Source organism: Empidonax traillii, unplaced genomic scaffold, assembly GCF_003031625.1.
Source record: "Empidonax traillii isolate 1590-97213 ecotype Southwest subspecies unplaced genomic scaffold, ASM303162v1 scaffold623:size392626, whole genome shotgun sequence".
Classification (NCBI taxonomy): Eukaryota; Metazoa; Chordata; class Aves; order Passeriformes; family Tyrannidae; genus Empidonax; species Empidonax traillii.
Genome location: NW_020955816.1, coordinates 284,744 through 301,834, shown reverse-complemented (window position 1 = coordinate 301,834; position 17,091 = coordinate 284,744). Strand labels below are relative to the sequence as shown.

The 17,091-nt window shown below is 42.9% G+C and overlaps 1 protein-coding gene across 3 annotated transcripts in view; it reads right to left on the bottom strand.

Annotated features, from left to right (window-relative positions):
- PRDM2 (PR/SET domain 2) overlaps positions 1–17,091 on the bottom strand; it is a 56,821-nt gene that overhangs the window by 10,995 nt on the left and 28,735 nt on the right. For 2 of the 3 annotated variants that reach the window (XM_027898772.1, XM_027898770.1), the window contains exons 7-8: positions 6,260–6,370; positions 1,384–5,758 (exon numbers count right to left, since the gene is read on the bottom strand). In XM_027898772.1, the coding sequence (XP_027754573.1) occupies positions 1,384–5,758; positions 6,260–6,370 (4,486 nt within the window). Of the gene's footprint in view, positions 1–1,383; positions 5,759–6,259; positions 6,371–9,559; positions 9,579–17,091 lie in introns of those variants that run through there. The other variant, XM_027898771.1, reaches the window with a different exon arrangement.

The following is a 17,091-nucleotide window of genomic DNA, read 5'->3' as shown; positions in this document are numbered from 1 at the left end:
GCAGCTGAAGAGAATTAACAGGAAGATGTTTGTGTCCCAAGAGAACAGGACTGGGAGACATTTCTTGTTCCTAAAAGGCATTTTTTACACCATTAGTCTCCAAATTCCAATAACATTTTTTTTTCCTTCCACACATCCTAATTTGGGTATGGACTATTTTAAGTCAAATTCCCCTCTAGCCCTTGGGAATAATTCTGCTCTAGGGAACCTTTACTTTGCAAAGCGTTTCCTCACCATTTCCACCTCGGAGCCTCCACCATAAGACACACGAGCTGTGAACAGTTTGGATTTTGACACTCAGCAGATCCTGCTCAGGGACACTTGTTCTGACAGAGGCTGCCAGTTCCTCCCCCTCCTCCACTTAGCCATGACTTCGATAAAAAACATCCTCCCCTCAAACCTAAACCTGGTGTTTAATCACGGCCAGCGCTGCAATCACCAAACCCCAAATCACTGGCGAGCTTTGGGAAAGTTCCTTGGCAAATCAGACACCTGTTTCCAAGAACAACAGGGCAGGAGCAAAGCAACAGAGCTTAGAAACACTGGGCAAAATATACTGTTGATTGGAGAGACTACATGAAGACGTAAGTCGGGACTCAGGCACGTAGATTAAGGTTTTATTTATTTATTGAAGTATTACCCTTTCTTGTGATTAAAATGCTTCTTCTCAAAAAAGAAATAGAACTTTAATTATAAAATTTTATAGTGAAACATAAAAGCATGATACTTCTAACAAATTTACACGGTCATGTAAATTTTCTTACACGTCTATTTCCCTTATATTAAGTATTTAATGATCTGATTCAATCCGTATGCACATACATTTTTGAAGTATTTGGTCATGGTTTGTTTCCTTTATATATATACTTGTATATATATGCAGAGAATGCTTTTTATTACAAACCAAAGCAAGTTACTTCAGTGAGTAAAGAATGCAGTCATGATTTTGAGGTCAGTGAACAAATCTAGGATGGTTCTGGGCCACCTCAGATACCAAATACAAGGTCAGTGTCTCCAATAACATTTGAGTTTAACAACAAAGTTTATTTGCACTCAGGTATTGACATTTATATATTTTTTTTTCCCAGAGTTTTCAATTCAGTTTATAATTAAAGACATTCTCTATACAAACCGTGTATAAATTTCATGACAACATGACAAAATGCATCAAGTATGTACATCAGACCTCGGCATCAGTGAGCTGCTCAACCACGTTTCAGGAAATGCAACTTTTCTCTTTTCTTTTTCTTTTTTATTCAAGCATGAGAAACTCCAAAAGAAAAAAAAGGGAAAAAAAAAAACCAAAAAACCAGACCAAGAAAATTGGCAAACCAGCAAGCAACGTGTTCCTGGGGTTGTTTCAACTTCAAATGAAATGCTTACCTGAAATCTTTTAGCTCTTGCTTTGTACTGCTTTCATCTCTTTTGTTTTCTGCTGCCTCTGCGTTTGCTGCCTGCTGCAGGCTCCGTGTGATGGGTCCCCCAATCCTCTCTCTAGACTTTACACTGAACCTGTCTGCCTTTTTTTTACTTGCCACAGCAGATTTGCTTGGCAGAACAGCTTTGTTATTCCTCTGTATCCTGACGTGCAATTTGCGGGACGCTTTGCTGGGCATTCCAGCGGAGCTGTTCTTAGTGACCACCTTAGTTTTTTTCCCCTCCACGTGGGACATTTTAGACACTCTCACGGGGCTAGAGTTCCTCAGGGACGAAGAGGAATTTGGCTTTTTGGAGCGCATGGAAGGGACGAATTTCACGCTCTGCTTGGACTTGAAGGAGGCCGAGGGGAGCTGGAGCTGGGCCGGCCCCGAGGTCCGTGCTCGGGTCTTGCCCAGGTGGGGCTGAGTGCTCTGCATCTTGATTTCCGCGTCCGCCGTTCGCCGGCGCTGGTTGCCGCCCTTGTCGCTGCTCGCGGGGGAGGAGCTGGCGCTTTTTTTGGAAGAATTCTTTTTAGAGGAGGGAGAGATGGGTTTTTTGGGACAGCTGTATGAGGCGTGCTTGTTCAAACTGCCGATGTAGGTGAACTCTCTGTTGCAGTAGGGGCAGATGTGAGGGTCCGACTCGGATGGATTGTTTTTCATCTCCGCCTTCTGCTGGGCAGATTTCTTTTTCTGCAGGATAGCTTTCTGGACAAGCTGGTTTTTCTTTTTCAATGCACTTATTTTTAGTTTGTTGGAGGACATTTTGCTAATCTCAACATTGAAATTGAGTCTTTTGGGCTGACCCATTCGTCTGAAGGCGTTCTTCCCAGGCCCAGCTATAACCACCATGCCATTCTTAGGCTGCACTGTCTGTTTGAGGGGCACTGGATTTTTTTTAGGTGTGTATCTCTTTTTATCACTGGCAGAGGCACAGGCCAGTATGTGTTTGTGTAACTCAGGCATGTTATCAACACTTTTCCCACATTTTGTGCATCGAATGGCAGTAGTAAAAGTCTGAGGAATATTGTGGGTAGTGAAGTTCGTGGCAGTAACCCCGATGCCCATGGGATTGCGGTGGTGATACTGAAAGGGAGGTGGTTTAAAGCTCGGGTAGTGTTGATTGAGGCCCATACGAACATCTGGATCTTTAGATTTCACGCCAGAAGCCATTATTTTTATCGTGGTATAAAGCTCTTCAGAGGAATCATTTAGATCTTCATCTTCCTCCTCTTTAGAAGGTTCCAGGGAATCTTCTGGCAGGCTCTGCATGTGCTCCACGTTGGCCTTACTGGGATCAGTAAAATTCTGGGGTCTCAAAGTCCCACTTTCAAACTCATGGTGCGTGCACTCTTTGTCTGGATGGAGATCTCGCTGATGCTGCTGCAAATTGCACAAAAAAGCGAATTCCTTTTTACAGACGGAGCAAACGAAGATATTCCCCACTCCGTGGAGCAGAAAGCGATGTTCCGACAGGTCTGTTTTATCCCGGAAAAGCTGGACACAGAATTCACATTTGAAGGGCCATTCTTCAGCATGAACAGATAAATGCTTCGTTAGGTCTTTAATGGAAAGAAAAGGGGATTCGCAGACATTGCACACAAAGCTCTTATTGAAGGTCTCCTGCACCACTCCCGAGTCACTGGAAGTGTGAGGATCTTCTCTGGCTTTCTGCTGCTCATTTTCAGCTTCTTCCTGTTTTATTATTGGGAGAGAACTTTCAAGATTATCAGCAGAGGAAACAACAGAAGAAACTACTGAAAGAGGAGGCGGAGATGGAGATGATGAAGATGAGGAGGAGGAGAAAGAGGAGGAAGAGGAGGAGGAAGAGGAGGAAGAGAGTGTAGGAGGGCCAGGTGAGGCAGCAGAAATAAGAGGTTCAACAGAAGGAACAGGGGACGGAGAAGGAGAAACCGTAGGTGAAAGAACCGGTAGTGGGGACTGGGTAGTAGTGTTGGAGAGCGGTGACGGACAGGAGGAGGTGTTAGTGGCACTGGCAGAGACATCTGGAATGGGTAAGGGCATGGTTGGGAGCAGGGGAGGAGGCGATGTAGCGACTGTTAGCACGGGCGGGCAGGGCGGCGGGGAGGGGGGGTTGGTGGGGGTTAACAAGGGGGGCAGCTGGCACACGGGGGGGGCAGCGGGTGCCTGTGGCACAGGGGAGGCGGAGGAACTGAGGGGCTGAGCGTCAGTGGGAGAGGATGCCGAGAGCCCGGGATCCACGTCGGGCTCTGCCTGGGGCTCCGGGGCTTTGCCAGGGCTGGCACTGCTGTTCACCCCCGGCGCGCCGTCCTGGGCCGCCTCTGTCCCGTTGTACTCGTTCAGCAGCACCTTCTGTAACATGCACGTGGTCGGTTTCTTCTTCTTAACACCACTACACGTTGGCTGTGTGGAGTTTTCTTTGCATTCCCGAGCCTCGGCATCACTGCAGGGCTTCTTATGCACGCTCAAGTCTAAAACGGACTCCCAGGGGACCTGAGTCTTACTTTTGACATCAGACCTTTGTTTCACACCACTGGATAAATCCAGGGGCTGCTGGTTGCACACGTTGCCAAATGTTGGAGCTGCCGTCCAGTCTTTTGATATTTTGTATTCGTCAAAGCAGTGAGGGCTCAGAGTCTCTTTGTCCTCCCTTCCAGTCACGCTCCAAGCAGGTGAGCTGCTGCTGTGGCTTTCTAACTTTGGCATTTTTGAGCCCCGGATATTATCGTTCCACACAGATTTTCCCTCCCCTGATTTGACAAAGTCTCGAAGCACCGGACTGTGCTGTGGAGAACTGGGAGGAGAGCTGGTCCTTCTTTTAAACCTGCTGGATACTGGAGGCAAAATAGGTGACGATGTAACAGAAAGTCCTAGTTTAGGGATTTCACCTGATGGAGTTATCTTCTTACTGTCCTGGGTCTGAAGAAGCTGCTTTAATTTTGATGACAAATAAACCCCTTTTTCTTTATGAAAAGATAAGCCTTCTGTTGAAATGCTAAGAGGAAGATTTAAAGAACTTGTAGGAGTTATAGGTTCTGGCTCTATTTCAGTTTTTATTTTTGGTACAAGAGGAGGGCTGGCAGTTCTTCTCTTTTTGGATTCGTTGCTCCCACTGCTAGAGGGTTCCTTAGGAGGTTCACTCACATGTGTTTGTGTAACCTTTATATTGGAGGAAATTTCCACTGTGACCGGACTGATGATGCAATTCAACCCATACAGGTCTGCAGAGTTGGACTCCATCTGAATCACATCACAATTGCTCGTGCTGCTGTTGGACTGGATTTTCCCATCAATGTAATAATTTAAATTCTCAGAGATATTGCTGGAAATATCCATAATATAGACATCATCTACTTCCCCCTCCTCCTCGATCTCCGTGCTGGCTATGTACACACTCTGCACTGCGGGGGCCGGCTCCGTGGGAAGCGGCGGCTCCTCGGTGAAGAATCCTTTTCTCCGGACCCCTTTGGGAATAAGATGCCGCTCATGAACCCTGCGCTGGTGCCTCCTCATGTTGGTGTGAGTTCCAAACACTTTCTTGCAGTATTTGCAGGGGTGCAATTCTTTGGGCTCCTTGTTCTCCTCAGCGAACGTCGAGTTGGACGTTTCTTGGGAGGCTTTCTCAGAATCCAAGACAACGGAGTCCTGCGCGAGGCCGGGAACGTTCAGGTCGTCTTTAAGACCGTCATCCACGATTACCTGGTTATCAGCAACGTTATCCGGGTGTTGTGACGACGTCAGGGTTAGGAAGGGTTTCCGTCTGGGCCCAGCCTCGTGGCGTCGCTCGTGCCTTCGCCGGTTAATCTGGGTGCCGAAGGCCTTCCCGCAGTACCGGCACTTGAAGGCGTGGTTGAGGGTGGATATGTGGATGTGCATGTGGCGCTCGAGCCCTTGTTTTGTTGTGAACTTCCTCTCACAGTGCTGACAGGGAAACATGAACGTTTCCTGAACGTCACCGTTGGATTCACCTCTTGCTTTCGGGATTTTCACCACCAGCTTTTTCTTTGGAGAGTTTTCCGGCGACTCCTCCGACGTGCTCTTTTGTTCTTCCAGAGAGTCCAACTTTTCTTCGCACATCAGAGGCATTTCAGCATTTTCTTTAGGCATGTTGGCATCTTCCATCTCCTCCTCATCTTCCTCTTCTTCATCCTCCTCCTCTTCATCGTCATCTAAATCATCTGATGCACAGTTTATTGCTTCTCCTTGTTTGTCTTCAGTTACCACCTGTGGTTCGTTGGTCGGACTGGGGATCATCAGCTTTGGAAGCACATCTTGATTTACCATTTCCTGAATCACAGCTGTTTGTTCCAGGGAGAGCACGGCAGAAACAGAAGGCGTTTCATCTTCCTCTTTATGACCTGAAACACGAGGAAAGCGTGGGATATTTTTACCAAACTCTCCAGAGTGTGCTGCACCTTGCTTCTCCCTCTTCCTAAATCCCAACAGAGGTGCATGTGCTGTGCAAGCAGAAGGGACCACAGAGTGAAGGTATGGAGGAGTTATGGGTCAAAAGAATTGATATGGTGTTTTTTCCCCCTTGACACTGTTGACTAGCAATAAATAATGACCCTGTAACTAAGCTCCAAAGACAGTACTTTAGAATAAGGACTCTGCTCTGCTCTCTTCTAAGGAGTTCAGGTTTATGTCCAAATTTTGCAGTACATTAGTTTTTCCTGTGGTCAGATTTGTACTTCTGTGACGTGCTTCTAATACCCCAGTTCCTAACTTACAAAACTATTCGGGTAAACAATATAAACATGTTCACTTGGCTGCACTAACATAACCTGCTAAAGAACTAAACATGACATTTTGATCCAAAATTATATAGAAGCAAAAAAATAAGATACTTAAGAACTCACCCTCTTTAGAATCCTTCATATCTGCAGAAGTAGAATCCAAATCAGTCTTTTTCTGTTTTGTATCTGCTGCCTTCTTTCCCTTGTTTTTACCTTCCTGAGTCTTTTTCTTTCCTGGGGAGGAAAAATCCCAAGACTTATTATTCCCGTTCAAAAACTCTGACTTGTCATATTTGAGTTAAAGCCCCAGCTTTGGAATGTAACACACTCCTGTACAGACCTTGCTTTCCTGAGGAATACAAATGACAGATGAGTAGAACAGACAGCACTGAGGCAAAGCAGCCTCGAGAGCCCAGAAGAAATCGTAATTAAAGATAACAATGAGTTCCTAAAAACCTCAGACTCCAAATTACTTTCCTCACTTTCAAAGCAAGAACAAACTAGAGGAGAAATGTCCTGTCCAGGGTTAACCAGCCGACATCATGAAGTTACCCAACACCTTATTATGGCCATTAAATCCCTGTATCTCACAGAAATACACAGAAAACAGAAAATTTCTTCATATATTATTACTCCTTAATGTTAATTGGAAACCTGACGAAACAGAAACCCATCGAAGCTATTGGAGCTGTAGAAACATTCTGAACAATAAAAGCAACAAAGCAATAACATCTGAGAAGACTAAAAGCACCATGAGCTCGGCCAACAAGGCAAAGACAGTAAAACCAAATTAGATGGAACTGGGTAACAGCAAAATATGAAGGCATTTTGTTGTGCCCAGTGACACAAACAAGTTTGCTAACACTTTCTGTAAGCAAAATGAAGCAGCAAGTATTAGTGGCAGAGGATAATGAACACAAAAGGGCATTATGCAAAGAGCTGACCAGTGGTGCAAGATGTAAACAAGCTGAAAACTTCATTTCCCACTGCACTACAGAGTACTGATGACTTTTTCCATTACTTTTACAGATTTGCCCCTATAATATACAGAAATTATGATAACGAAGGTGTAATAACAAATAATACTGTCTTGAGGTTGAATTCACTGCCCAGCCCACATTCTCCACACAAAGACATAAAACTCTGTGTCTCCTCTGAAATTCCAATTTCTACACACCAACTGCTGGGAATGAGACCTTTCCAGAAACAGCAATCAGAATTCCTCCTGTGCCCTCTCCAACACACAACATGCTATTTTATAACACACTGCCCCTTCCCTCTGATCCCAAGTGTCCATCACAGCCCTAAACCCATTTCCTATTTAGAGGCACATTCTTCCAAGTCACAATCCTGTCAGCAAGTTCCTCCTTCTTACCCCTCAAATATTTTTCACATCTTGAGCCAAGAAACTGAAATACCTTTAAAAAAACACGTTCCTCTATTCAAACAGAGAAGTCCCAAGTACACTCCCCGAGACAGCAGCTCAGAGACAGGAAACACTTGTTTTGATTTGAACATTCTATCTAAATAATTATCTGTATTTCCGCTCAAGGAGCTCAGATTTCACAGGCCATCTCCAAATTCCAGGGTGTTTCAGTTTTATGGAGGTAATAAACCTGGTTTAATTTTCTTAGTCCAGTTTAACAGTTTTTAGTCTCATAAACTGACAACAGTCACTCGGGATGAATTTCTGTCACCTCTGGAACATACATGGGCATCCTCCCTAAGGTGAACTAACAGTTATCCCTGAATATCCTCAAATATTGGAACAATACTCGTGTCTAACCTGCTACAATAGACCAGGATTATTTGGACAATGCCATATTTAATTTTGATTTTATTCAAAACACCTACAAGTTTCAGAAGATTTAGCACATAGTTGGGCGTTCACACAGGCACAAGGAGTTTAAGTGCATCTTTACCTGACAGGCTACTGAATGTCCCAATTGAACATCATTTTTTTATTATCAGCACCTCTAATGTTCATATTCAGAACCACGATCTGAGTATGAAGGATTTAAAATAAACTTCCGGAAATATCTGCCAAGTCACCTGAAATCGCTCTGGGAATGTTCAATAACACAATCAAACTGTTCCATTTCTAGGGAAATGGGTGTAAATGTAAGATCACAAAACATTCCTAGGGAATCAAACACCCATCACAACACACCTTCTGAGCGACACAACAAATCCTATTTCTTTGCCAGAACCCCAAGAGCTGTCAAATTTTTGGCAGACCACTTACCACCTGAAGACCAACATAAATACCCTGACTTAAATGACAGACTTCTCAGTTTGTCTCCACACGTGAGACTGGAAACAACGAGGCCAAGATTGGTGCACAGCCCCTCTCACCTGCCAACCCTGGCCACGCTTAGAGACACTATTTTACACATGGTACAGCATAAGATGGAATGACAGATGAAGCCACTGGACAATTCACCTAATTCCACAGCAGCACTGAATCTCAGCATAACAACAGCTTACTGCCCACGTCTTCAAAACAAGACCAAATTAATTCTTTCTTTTAACAACACTGGAAATATCTTTCAAGGGTGAAGTAAAGTGTGTAGAGGGAGCAACAGAAATCCCAGGTGGTAAAGTCTGCACGAGTGTTTCAGAGTGTCATCCATTTATAGAACACACAATTCATAGTACCCCAAATTCAAATATAATCTGGGAAATCACTACAATAGCAGGATCTGCACCACAAAAACTGAGTTACTCGTGAAGGTCATTTTCCTGCCACACTCCTAAAAAGAGATGCAACCTGCTCTGTGACACAGCTGGAGATGGTTCGAGTTCTTGAAGATTCGCCAAGCGCCAAACCTGCCCTTGCTCTGAACAGTGAGCAGAACAGAACTGCTCTGTATGTACACCATTTCAGACACACCAGTTCCTGACACACAGCAACCAGAGACACCATCCCATTGTTGGTGATTTCCTTTAAGGTTTAATTTGTTCTAGGTAGGAACTTTCTTTCAAGCACGGCAATGACTGTCCCAGATGCATCATTTCCTGGCCCTGAATGTTCAAAAGTAGATGCCCAGGAAGAGAATTTAAGAATAAAGTAATAGTAAAGTGATAGTTCACTGATATGCTCTCCCAGCTTTGAGTATCTGGAGTTCAGGAACTTCTGAAGAGATTAAGCACCTGTTGAGACTTTCCCCTGTAAGATCTCAAAGTGCTTTTTAACTCATGTAAACCTGAAAGATTTGCATCGTTTCCTTCCTGCAGATCTTCCGTGAAAACTACAACCTACTATTCTGACATAAAAGATATCAGTGAGCAGCCCAAGGTCTGTCCCTGAGTTCTGTCACAGTTTCAGAGGTCAGGAACCAACAGAAACCTTCAGGAGATGGGAAATGCCTCCAAACACAGACCATGGTGGAAGCCTGAGTATAAGTACACACGTGCACTTACCATCAGGTTCCTGAAGGGTCCTACATGGCTGCTACGGCCAGCTGGATCCTCCACTTGGTCTAAACAAGAAAGATACAGGAATGAAACACAGGGAAAGTGAAATGGAAACAATGACAAAAGAGTAAATAAAGGGCAGAACTTAATATACGTGTATGTGCACTAGAGGAATTGTGGAAGAAAGAAGTAAAGGAAAATGAATGGAAGAAACAGATGGAAAGCAGGTTCTTGTCTATATAGTGAGGAAGATCAAAAGAGGATTGCACCAACTTGTCTTGCAACTTTAAATAGGGTTCTTTTTTCTCTCCTTTCTTTCACTCATGTTGTAAGATAGGTCAGCATGAGCATTATCTGCCTTTACACCTTCACAACACCTGTGTCACACTGGCAGTGGAATGAGATCTCCTGTGCCTGTTGCAATGTCCAGATCATCACTACTCCCACTAACCTTGGAGAGTCCAGATGACAACAGAGTTAACAACATAAGAGAGAAACAATCTTTAGTTGCCCATATCTCATTTTATTGGAAAAACCAAGACACTTCTAAACAACCTACAGTTACCTGTGCTCAGATTTTTCTGTTAAGCCAAGTACTGATGAAACAGTTAAACCACCAAGTTATTTCTGGTGGGACGGGATGAGCACATTCAGATGCCAGGAGGGAAGATGTTAAACACAGTCCTTCCATATCCTTGGAGCTGAACTCTGTAATTAAACATTGCCCAACTGCACAAGATGCTATTATCTTTAATAACCTTTAAGTGCAGCACCAAACACGCTCCCAGTTAAGATCATGAAGTAAGAAGGACACACACACCTGAGCTCCAACACCGCTTCCACCTCTTCCAAGGAACACTGGAGGGGGACATTTGCCTCCCCAAAAAACTTGGGTTAATGAGGCAAAAGAGTGATATGAGTTGAAATTACTGGTGGTTCTTTGAGATCTGTAGCCAACAAGTAACTGCACCCAGCCCATACCCCACCTGTGCTGTGCCACGGGTACCTGCCCAAATCTCCCATTTCCTGGAAAACAGGGGAGAAGCTCCCTCAGAGACCCTCTGAAAGGTGTTCTTAAGAGCACAGAAGAGGGGGCACTTTGAGAGGATATGGCTGAAGGGGAGAGATAAACTGCCATGTTATACTCTGACACTACTTCATGATGAGAATTACAGTGTAATAATATAAATTCACTACTTAAATCCCTTTGGAACAGGTTCAGATTAAAGTTTGCATCAATCCCATGCAGTAGCTGCTACTATTCTACAAATCAGCTATTACTTTTTTTCCTCATGTTAAAAAACAACAAAAAAGGCAGTATTGAGGCACTGAAGAGAATGAAATATTTAAATGTATAATCAAGATTTAAAAAAACCCTTCAGAAAATTCAGCAAAAAACAACTGCACAATCATTTCCATACTCTTCTGATTAATGAATTCTAACATACTGATGCAACTTGAATTTTAATTTGAGAAACAGCTTGCTGTGCCCCAGAATTCATCTGTTCCTGTATCCAGAATCCTGGGAGGTGTCATGTTTTTTGAAACAGATTCCTTAAGCCTTCAGGCACTGGTAAAAATCTGACTGAGTTGTTTGTTCTGCAGACAGGCTCTAACACATGAATGCCTTTCTCACACAGAAAGCTATATCCAAAATAACAGCATAAATTGCTCCAGAAATTAAATCAAAGTTGTGTTGGCTGGAGGAGCATGAAAAAGAAGCAGAAACACTTTGCAGTGACTTCTTAGAATCTTGTCCAACTGTGAATGGCACAGCATGTAGATGTTCAAGACCTTTACCTACTTAATTAGTGGAATTCAGTTAACTAAGCATCAAAAACTGGTATTTCATTCAAAATGTTTATTGTTAAGATGTGAACACTAAGGCTGTTTTTAAAAATATTTTCCTCTGTTTCTATTTAAGTATCTTCATTTCGCTTTTTGTTTGGTTTTGGTTTTTTGGGGGTTTTTTTGTTTTTTGTTTTTTGTTTTTTTTTTTTTTAAGTTCTTCCATTGTTTACCAAACCTTTCATTATTGTGGAGCAGCACCTGCTCCCAGAGCAAAGTCAAACCCAAAACACCTGGTTAAAGAAAGGGCAACACAGCTGTGTGTGAAGGGCTGCCCAGAGCCACTGAGGACAGCCAAGAACTCTTTCATATTTAGGCAGGGCTGGTAGGCACGAGGTGCCTGATCTGTACATACAAATCTATGTATTTGGGGATTACTGGTATAATCAGGGGGATTACAGAAATGTGCTGAAAACATGACCTCCAATCCACAAGGTTAGACAAATATTTTATTTCAAGTTCTAAGCCAACAGCCACGTTGTGAAGGATATAGCACAGTGCTCATTATTTTGGCAGAGTGGGCTGCCCTTTAAGCTCCACAACTCCAGTGCCTGCCCCAAAAAACATCCACCAGCCCAGGCAATGTGGTAATTGTGATCTAGGACAGGTGAGGTTCTTCCAGTACATACCTCAAAATGTCACACTACAGATTACTGGAGAAAGAGGAATAATTGTGAAGTAATATTAAAAATAGTAGGGAGAAGTCACAAAGATATAAAGTACTAGGCTGGCAATAAAAAGATGACAATCTTGAAAGAGAAAGGCCCAACAATTCTGCTTTACTGAAACAAGCATTGGCTAAATGTTATGACATCAGCCTCCAGTATTTCTTCCATAATATTACTGTTAATACAACAATATATCAAAGTTCCTTTTAAGTGCTTGCATTAAGTGCTGCTTTGAAACCTGATTCAAGCAAACCAGCTGAGGAGCTCTGAAGGAGCTCTGAACAGACACACTGTTATTACCCGGGGAGGGAATGGCTTTGCAACCCTAAAGCTTCCAACTTAGAATGAAAGAAAACATGCAAACACTGCCTACTGAGTGCTTTGAGGGGAAAAAGCTCTTGTATTGCCAAAAAAATTGCTCCAGAACCCAACTGGATGCTTCCCAAGACCCCCCAGCTTAGAAATTCTAGTGCTGCCACACACTACCTTTGGTGATAATTCAGGTTTTTTAACACAAGCCAGAAAAAAGCTTTTATTTTTATTTGGTTGTCAGCGTAAGATATGCTGTACTAGGAGCATTTCCCACTTTGACTGCAGATCATCCCACTTTTTGGTGACCACATACACGTAAAACCCTTTCTAACACCCTCCTACAAACTCTTCCCGAGGTAGGAAGGTTTCCATCTCTCTGGTTCAAAAGTACAGACCAAATCTGACAACATGAACAGCCTTCTCCATTTTCAGGACTGTATCTTTCTAAAACTGCACATTATGGGAAAAAAATATGTAAAAAGGAGGCGAAATCAGCACATTTTTATTCACATTCCAGCATTTTTAAGGGCAGAATTCAAGCCACAGATCAATTTTTGAAACAAACATCTCATTAAAGGGGACGTCAATTCAACCTGAAAGGCTCCACACACATTATCTTGCAGAGGTTTATTCTAACAGTGCTGTCAAGTAGGTAAGAAAACCTGCAGGAAAAGGCAAAATGTAAATGCCTTTTCATCCTGTTTTACTCAATCTATCATTATTGTAAGTAATTGGTGGGGTATTTTTTTAATGCAGCACCATTATGAGGTTATCAGATACAGCAGGTTTGTGCAGGCACGACTGCAGGTATTGTTAAGCAAATGAAACACTAAAGTTGACGTGAGCTGTTTGACAGTGAACAAAAATCACCCCAACAGAATTTGAACCTCCAGCTCCTGAGAACCAAGAGGATAATTCAGAGCTACAGAAGATCTTATTTCTGTACAGCCATTCTGCCCAATCCTCGTGTATCAATTGATTTTAAAGGTGGAAAGGCAGCAGAGAGATTTTAAAGGTGCGGGTGCTGTATGTTATAGGTAAAATGAGGAAATCTTGTGAATTATCTATAGAATAAGGACAAAAGCAGAGAGCAAAGGTTTGTCTGGCATTTCTTCCAGTAGAACTCGCATCTCCTCTTCCTTAAAAAGCCACTTTCAAGCTTACACAGTAGGAGGAGAAAGAGGAAGCCAAACTTCACAGCATTTCTATTAATACCAAACTGCCTGTTTTATAAGCTCATTGCTACCCATTAACCAGCACTGCCCTCCTCCCAGACAGCAGCGTTTTCATCAGGGCATTTGCCAGGCAGATTGAAGGAGCTGAAATAAAGGTATTTCAGGACACCTGGAGACACAGGCACATCCTTTTAAGTGGGTGTGTTTGTACCCAGCACTAAACACCCAGCTCTGCAGGGAAGAGATGCACTGACAGAGACTGAGAACGTGCCATTTGCATAACAGATGAACTTGTTGCCATGGAAAGCGTAAGAAAATTCGGAGCTGGGCTATTTAAAACACCGATTTCTGCAAATGTTTGGCAAAGTCTCCAGTGACAGCACTAAAGATCAGGTCACTGCATCTCACCCCAAACTTCTGAAATGATCTCACAGTCAGCACAAGAAACGGTAGGATGGCACCGCACGTGTGCCATGCCAACAGGAAGAAATGATGCAACAGTCTGCAAGAAGCAAAAAGGAATATACTGCCATTATATGGAGCTCTTTGTGAGCCCAGACAAGCTGCAGCTACTCCCAAAATGCAGATAAACAGATGAAAAAAAAATTTAGGCTGAAAAATTCTACGAGTGGGAAGCCTGTGTTCAATTCAACGTGTGGCATTCCACCAACCCTTCCAAACTGTCTCCAGTCTTCCTCATCCAATTTACGTCTTGTAATTTAAATTACCTGCCATAACTCTCTAGCAGAAGAGAGACAAAAGCATTTATATGAGCTGTCTGCAATGGGATGTCACTCAAATCCCCAGCACGTTATGACTCCTGACTAACCTGAGTGTGCAGCCCAGGAAGTTGTAAGTTTACAGACTACAAGACTTACTCACCCATAATGACTTAAGTAGTCCAGAATGTCACCCAACAGTTACAAAGCACGGCAAACAAGGGCTTAATTCCATGCAATTTTAACCCACACATGAGCTGTGATGAAACAATTAAGTGCAAATAATTAAAGGTAGAGCTTTTACCTCGGCAAGGTTTGAAAATGTTATTTCTGCCCCCGTTTCCAAAACTGTAGAAAGGGGACACAAATAAGCAGTCTAGACTTTCTCAATCACTTCAGCTCCTTGTGGGTTCCTGCTTCCCACTCTCCCTAATAACACCCTCCCTCCAGTCACTACAAACTCCTTGCAATTTTCTCCAGAGCTGCCACATGGACACAGCCAGCCCAGCCCAGAAAATGGGATGAACATTCTTCTCTGCACTTCTATCCCATCAGCTTTTGTTTTGCTAAGTATTAAAACAAAAGCAGCAGCAAGAGAAATGTCAGCTGGCAGAGACATTTTCCAGAAATAACTGCTGCTCTCTATATTTAGCCAGTTTTTATGTACAATTCAGTTAAAAATAGAGCACCCAAATTGTGTGTTTAAATACAGAGAATTAGTCTAAATTTAAGTCTCCTCTTGAGCCAACAGGAGGTTTTATCTAAGTCCAGAAAGTGTTGCTTCTACATTCTCTAGAGCTCTGCCCAAAAAGTTTGTGTGACCTTGAAGTGAAACTACACACAGAAAACTGAAGTAACAGGTACTTTGACATTATTTACAGAATAATGCAAGTGAAAGACTCCTTTCATGACTACTTGGACCACACAGTTTAAAATGATCACTCTAGATCTGTTTGCCATCATCTGTAACAAATAACCCAAAGATTTGTCATGGCCCTGTTTGGATCGCTGAACGTTTGAAGGGTAAGATCAAAAATACCTGGTTTTTGCTTTAATGTTTTTTAAAACATTTCAAATACTGTATTTAAAATTTTAAAATATTTAAAAATATCTGGGTTTAGTGAAGTTCCCTTTAACTCCTTAGGCCTTTACCTGCCATTTTGTTCTGTTTGACAAATCAGTAGTTCAGCAGTGGTCACAGCACTGAGTGACATTTTGAAATCAGAATTGAAAAAAGTACTTCTGAGCCCCTGGGTACACCCAAAAGCTGATCAAGGGGGGGTCTCCTGCTCTCCAGGGCAGTTTTGCTTCCCCTGTCAAACAGAACTCAAGAGGGTCAGTAAAAAGCTGCCACTGCCTGGAAAACCAAGCCCGAACAGTTTGTGCAGCCACGGGCTGGGGCTCTGCTGGGAGAACACAGCTGGACAAGGGCTACAATTCCCAGGAAACAGCCCTGCCTTTGTGTCAACTGGAGCCCTGGGATTACTGCAACACGAGTCCCCCGGGCTGGAAAGGAAAGCAAAGCCTCTCACAGATGCACACTCAGATTTCACGCTCAAATATTTTATTTACCTTCGCTCAGATTTGCCCTCTGTTATTCACTTTTACCCAAATTAATCCTTTTGTTCACCGCATCGACAAAATGTCATTTGTCACAAATTTTGCTCCAACAAAACAAAATATTCCCAGTAAAATCACCCACTTCTCTTTTGCAAGGAATTTCATCCCCCTCCTTGACAACCATTTCCAGATTTATTTCCTTTAACCTCACTATTTTTCTACAGTACAGTCAACTACCTACCAAGTAAGTACATAGTGTTTTTCCATCAGTCCCCATTAAAAACATTACAGCATCTTCTCAACTGGGTCTCCAACCTACCAAGGAACATTAATTGTTAATAAGCAGCTCCTGTCACAACATATTTGCAACACGAAAACTTTGTTTCTCTGTATCTGTTAAATTTGGGACGACCCATCTCCAGCTTCAGAGTGACAACCCAAGGTCACATGGCAGAATATCACTGCAGGCCCTTTCTAATTTATAAGAGTAGATAAATGAGGAGGATAAATATTAGGCAAAGTCATTATTTTAATGTACAGGCCAGTCACCAAGTCATTTTTATCTGCTGAGAAATTGTGCAAGGTTTGCTTCACTTCCTCTGGGACACAAAGTGCTTCATTCACTTCAGCTGCAGCCCATTGATACTTTCTCAGAGAAACGCTTGTCAGCCTTCTCTGATAACACAAGATACACTGAATTGTATTTCCAAAGGAACTGTAATCCCCCAGTTGCCCAATCAGTGCATTTCTCAGAATGCAGCAGAGGACTGTGCAGCAGGACAACAGCAACAGTTGGTGCTCCTGTGAACAGAACCGACACGAGAAGTTCTAAATTTACAGTAGGTCCCAAACCAGACAAGAGCAAACTGCATCTGCTTCATCTGTGACACCAACCAAGGTCAACAGGCTCACCAAGTCACTACAGGGAATGGCAACTTCCTCCATTTTTCAGAGTGAAAATAAATCCCAGTCAGAGCACAAATCTATTTATTTGTCTTCTGCTCAATTAACAGTCAAGATTAACCCGTTTAGATCAAATTAAAGCTCTTTGCACATGCCTGTTAAGCACATAAAAAGTCAACTAAAACAGAATACAGAAAGAAAATGTCACTGTAAAGTATCTTGGACATTTTAATTTGCAGGTAAGGAACCAGAAGAAAGCCCAACTCTGGTGCAGGAGTGGAGGGAGCAGAGGGTGATACGTAACACGTCAGGATTTGGTAGCTGTGGCCAAGTTTCAGCACAAAGTCCACTTT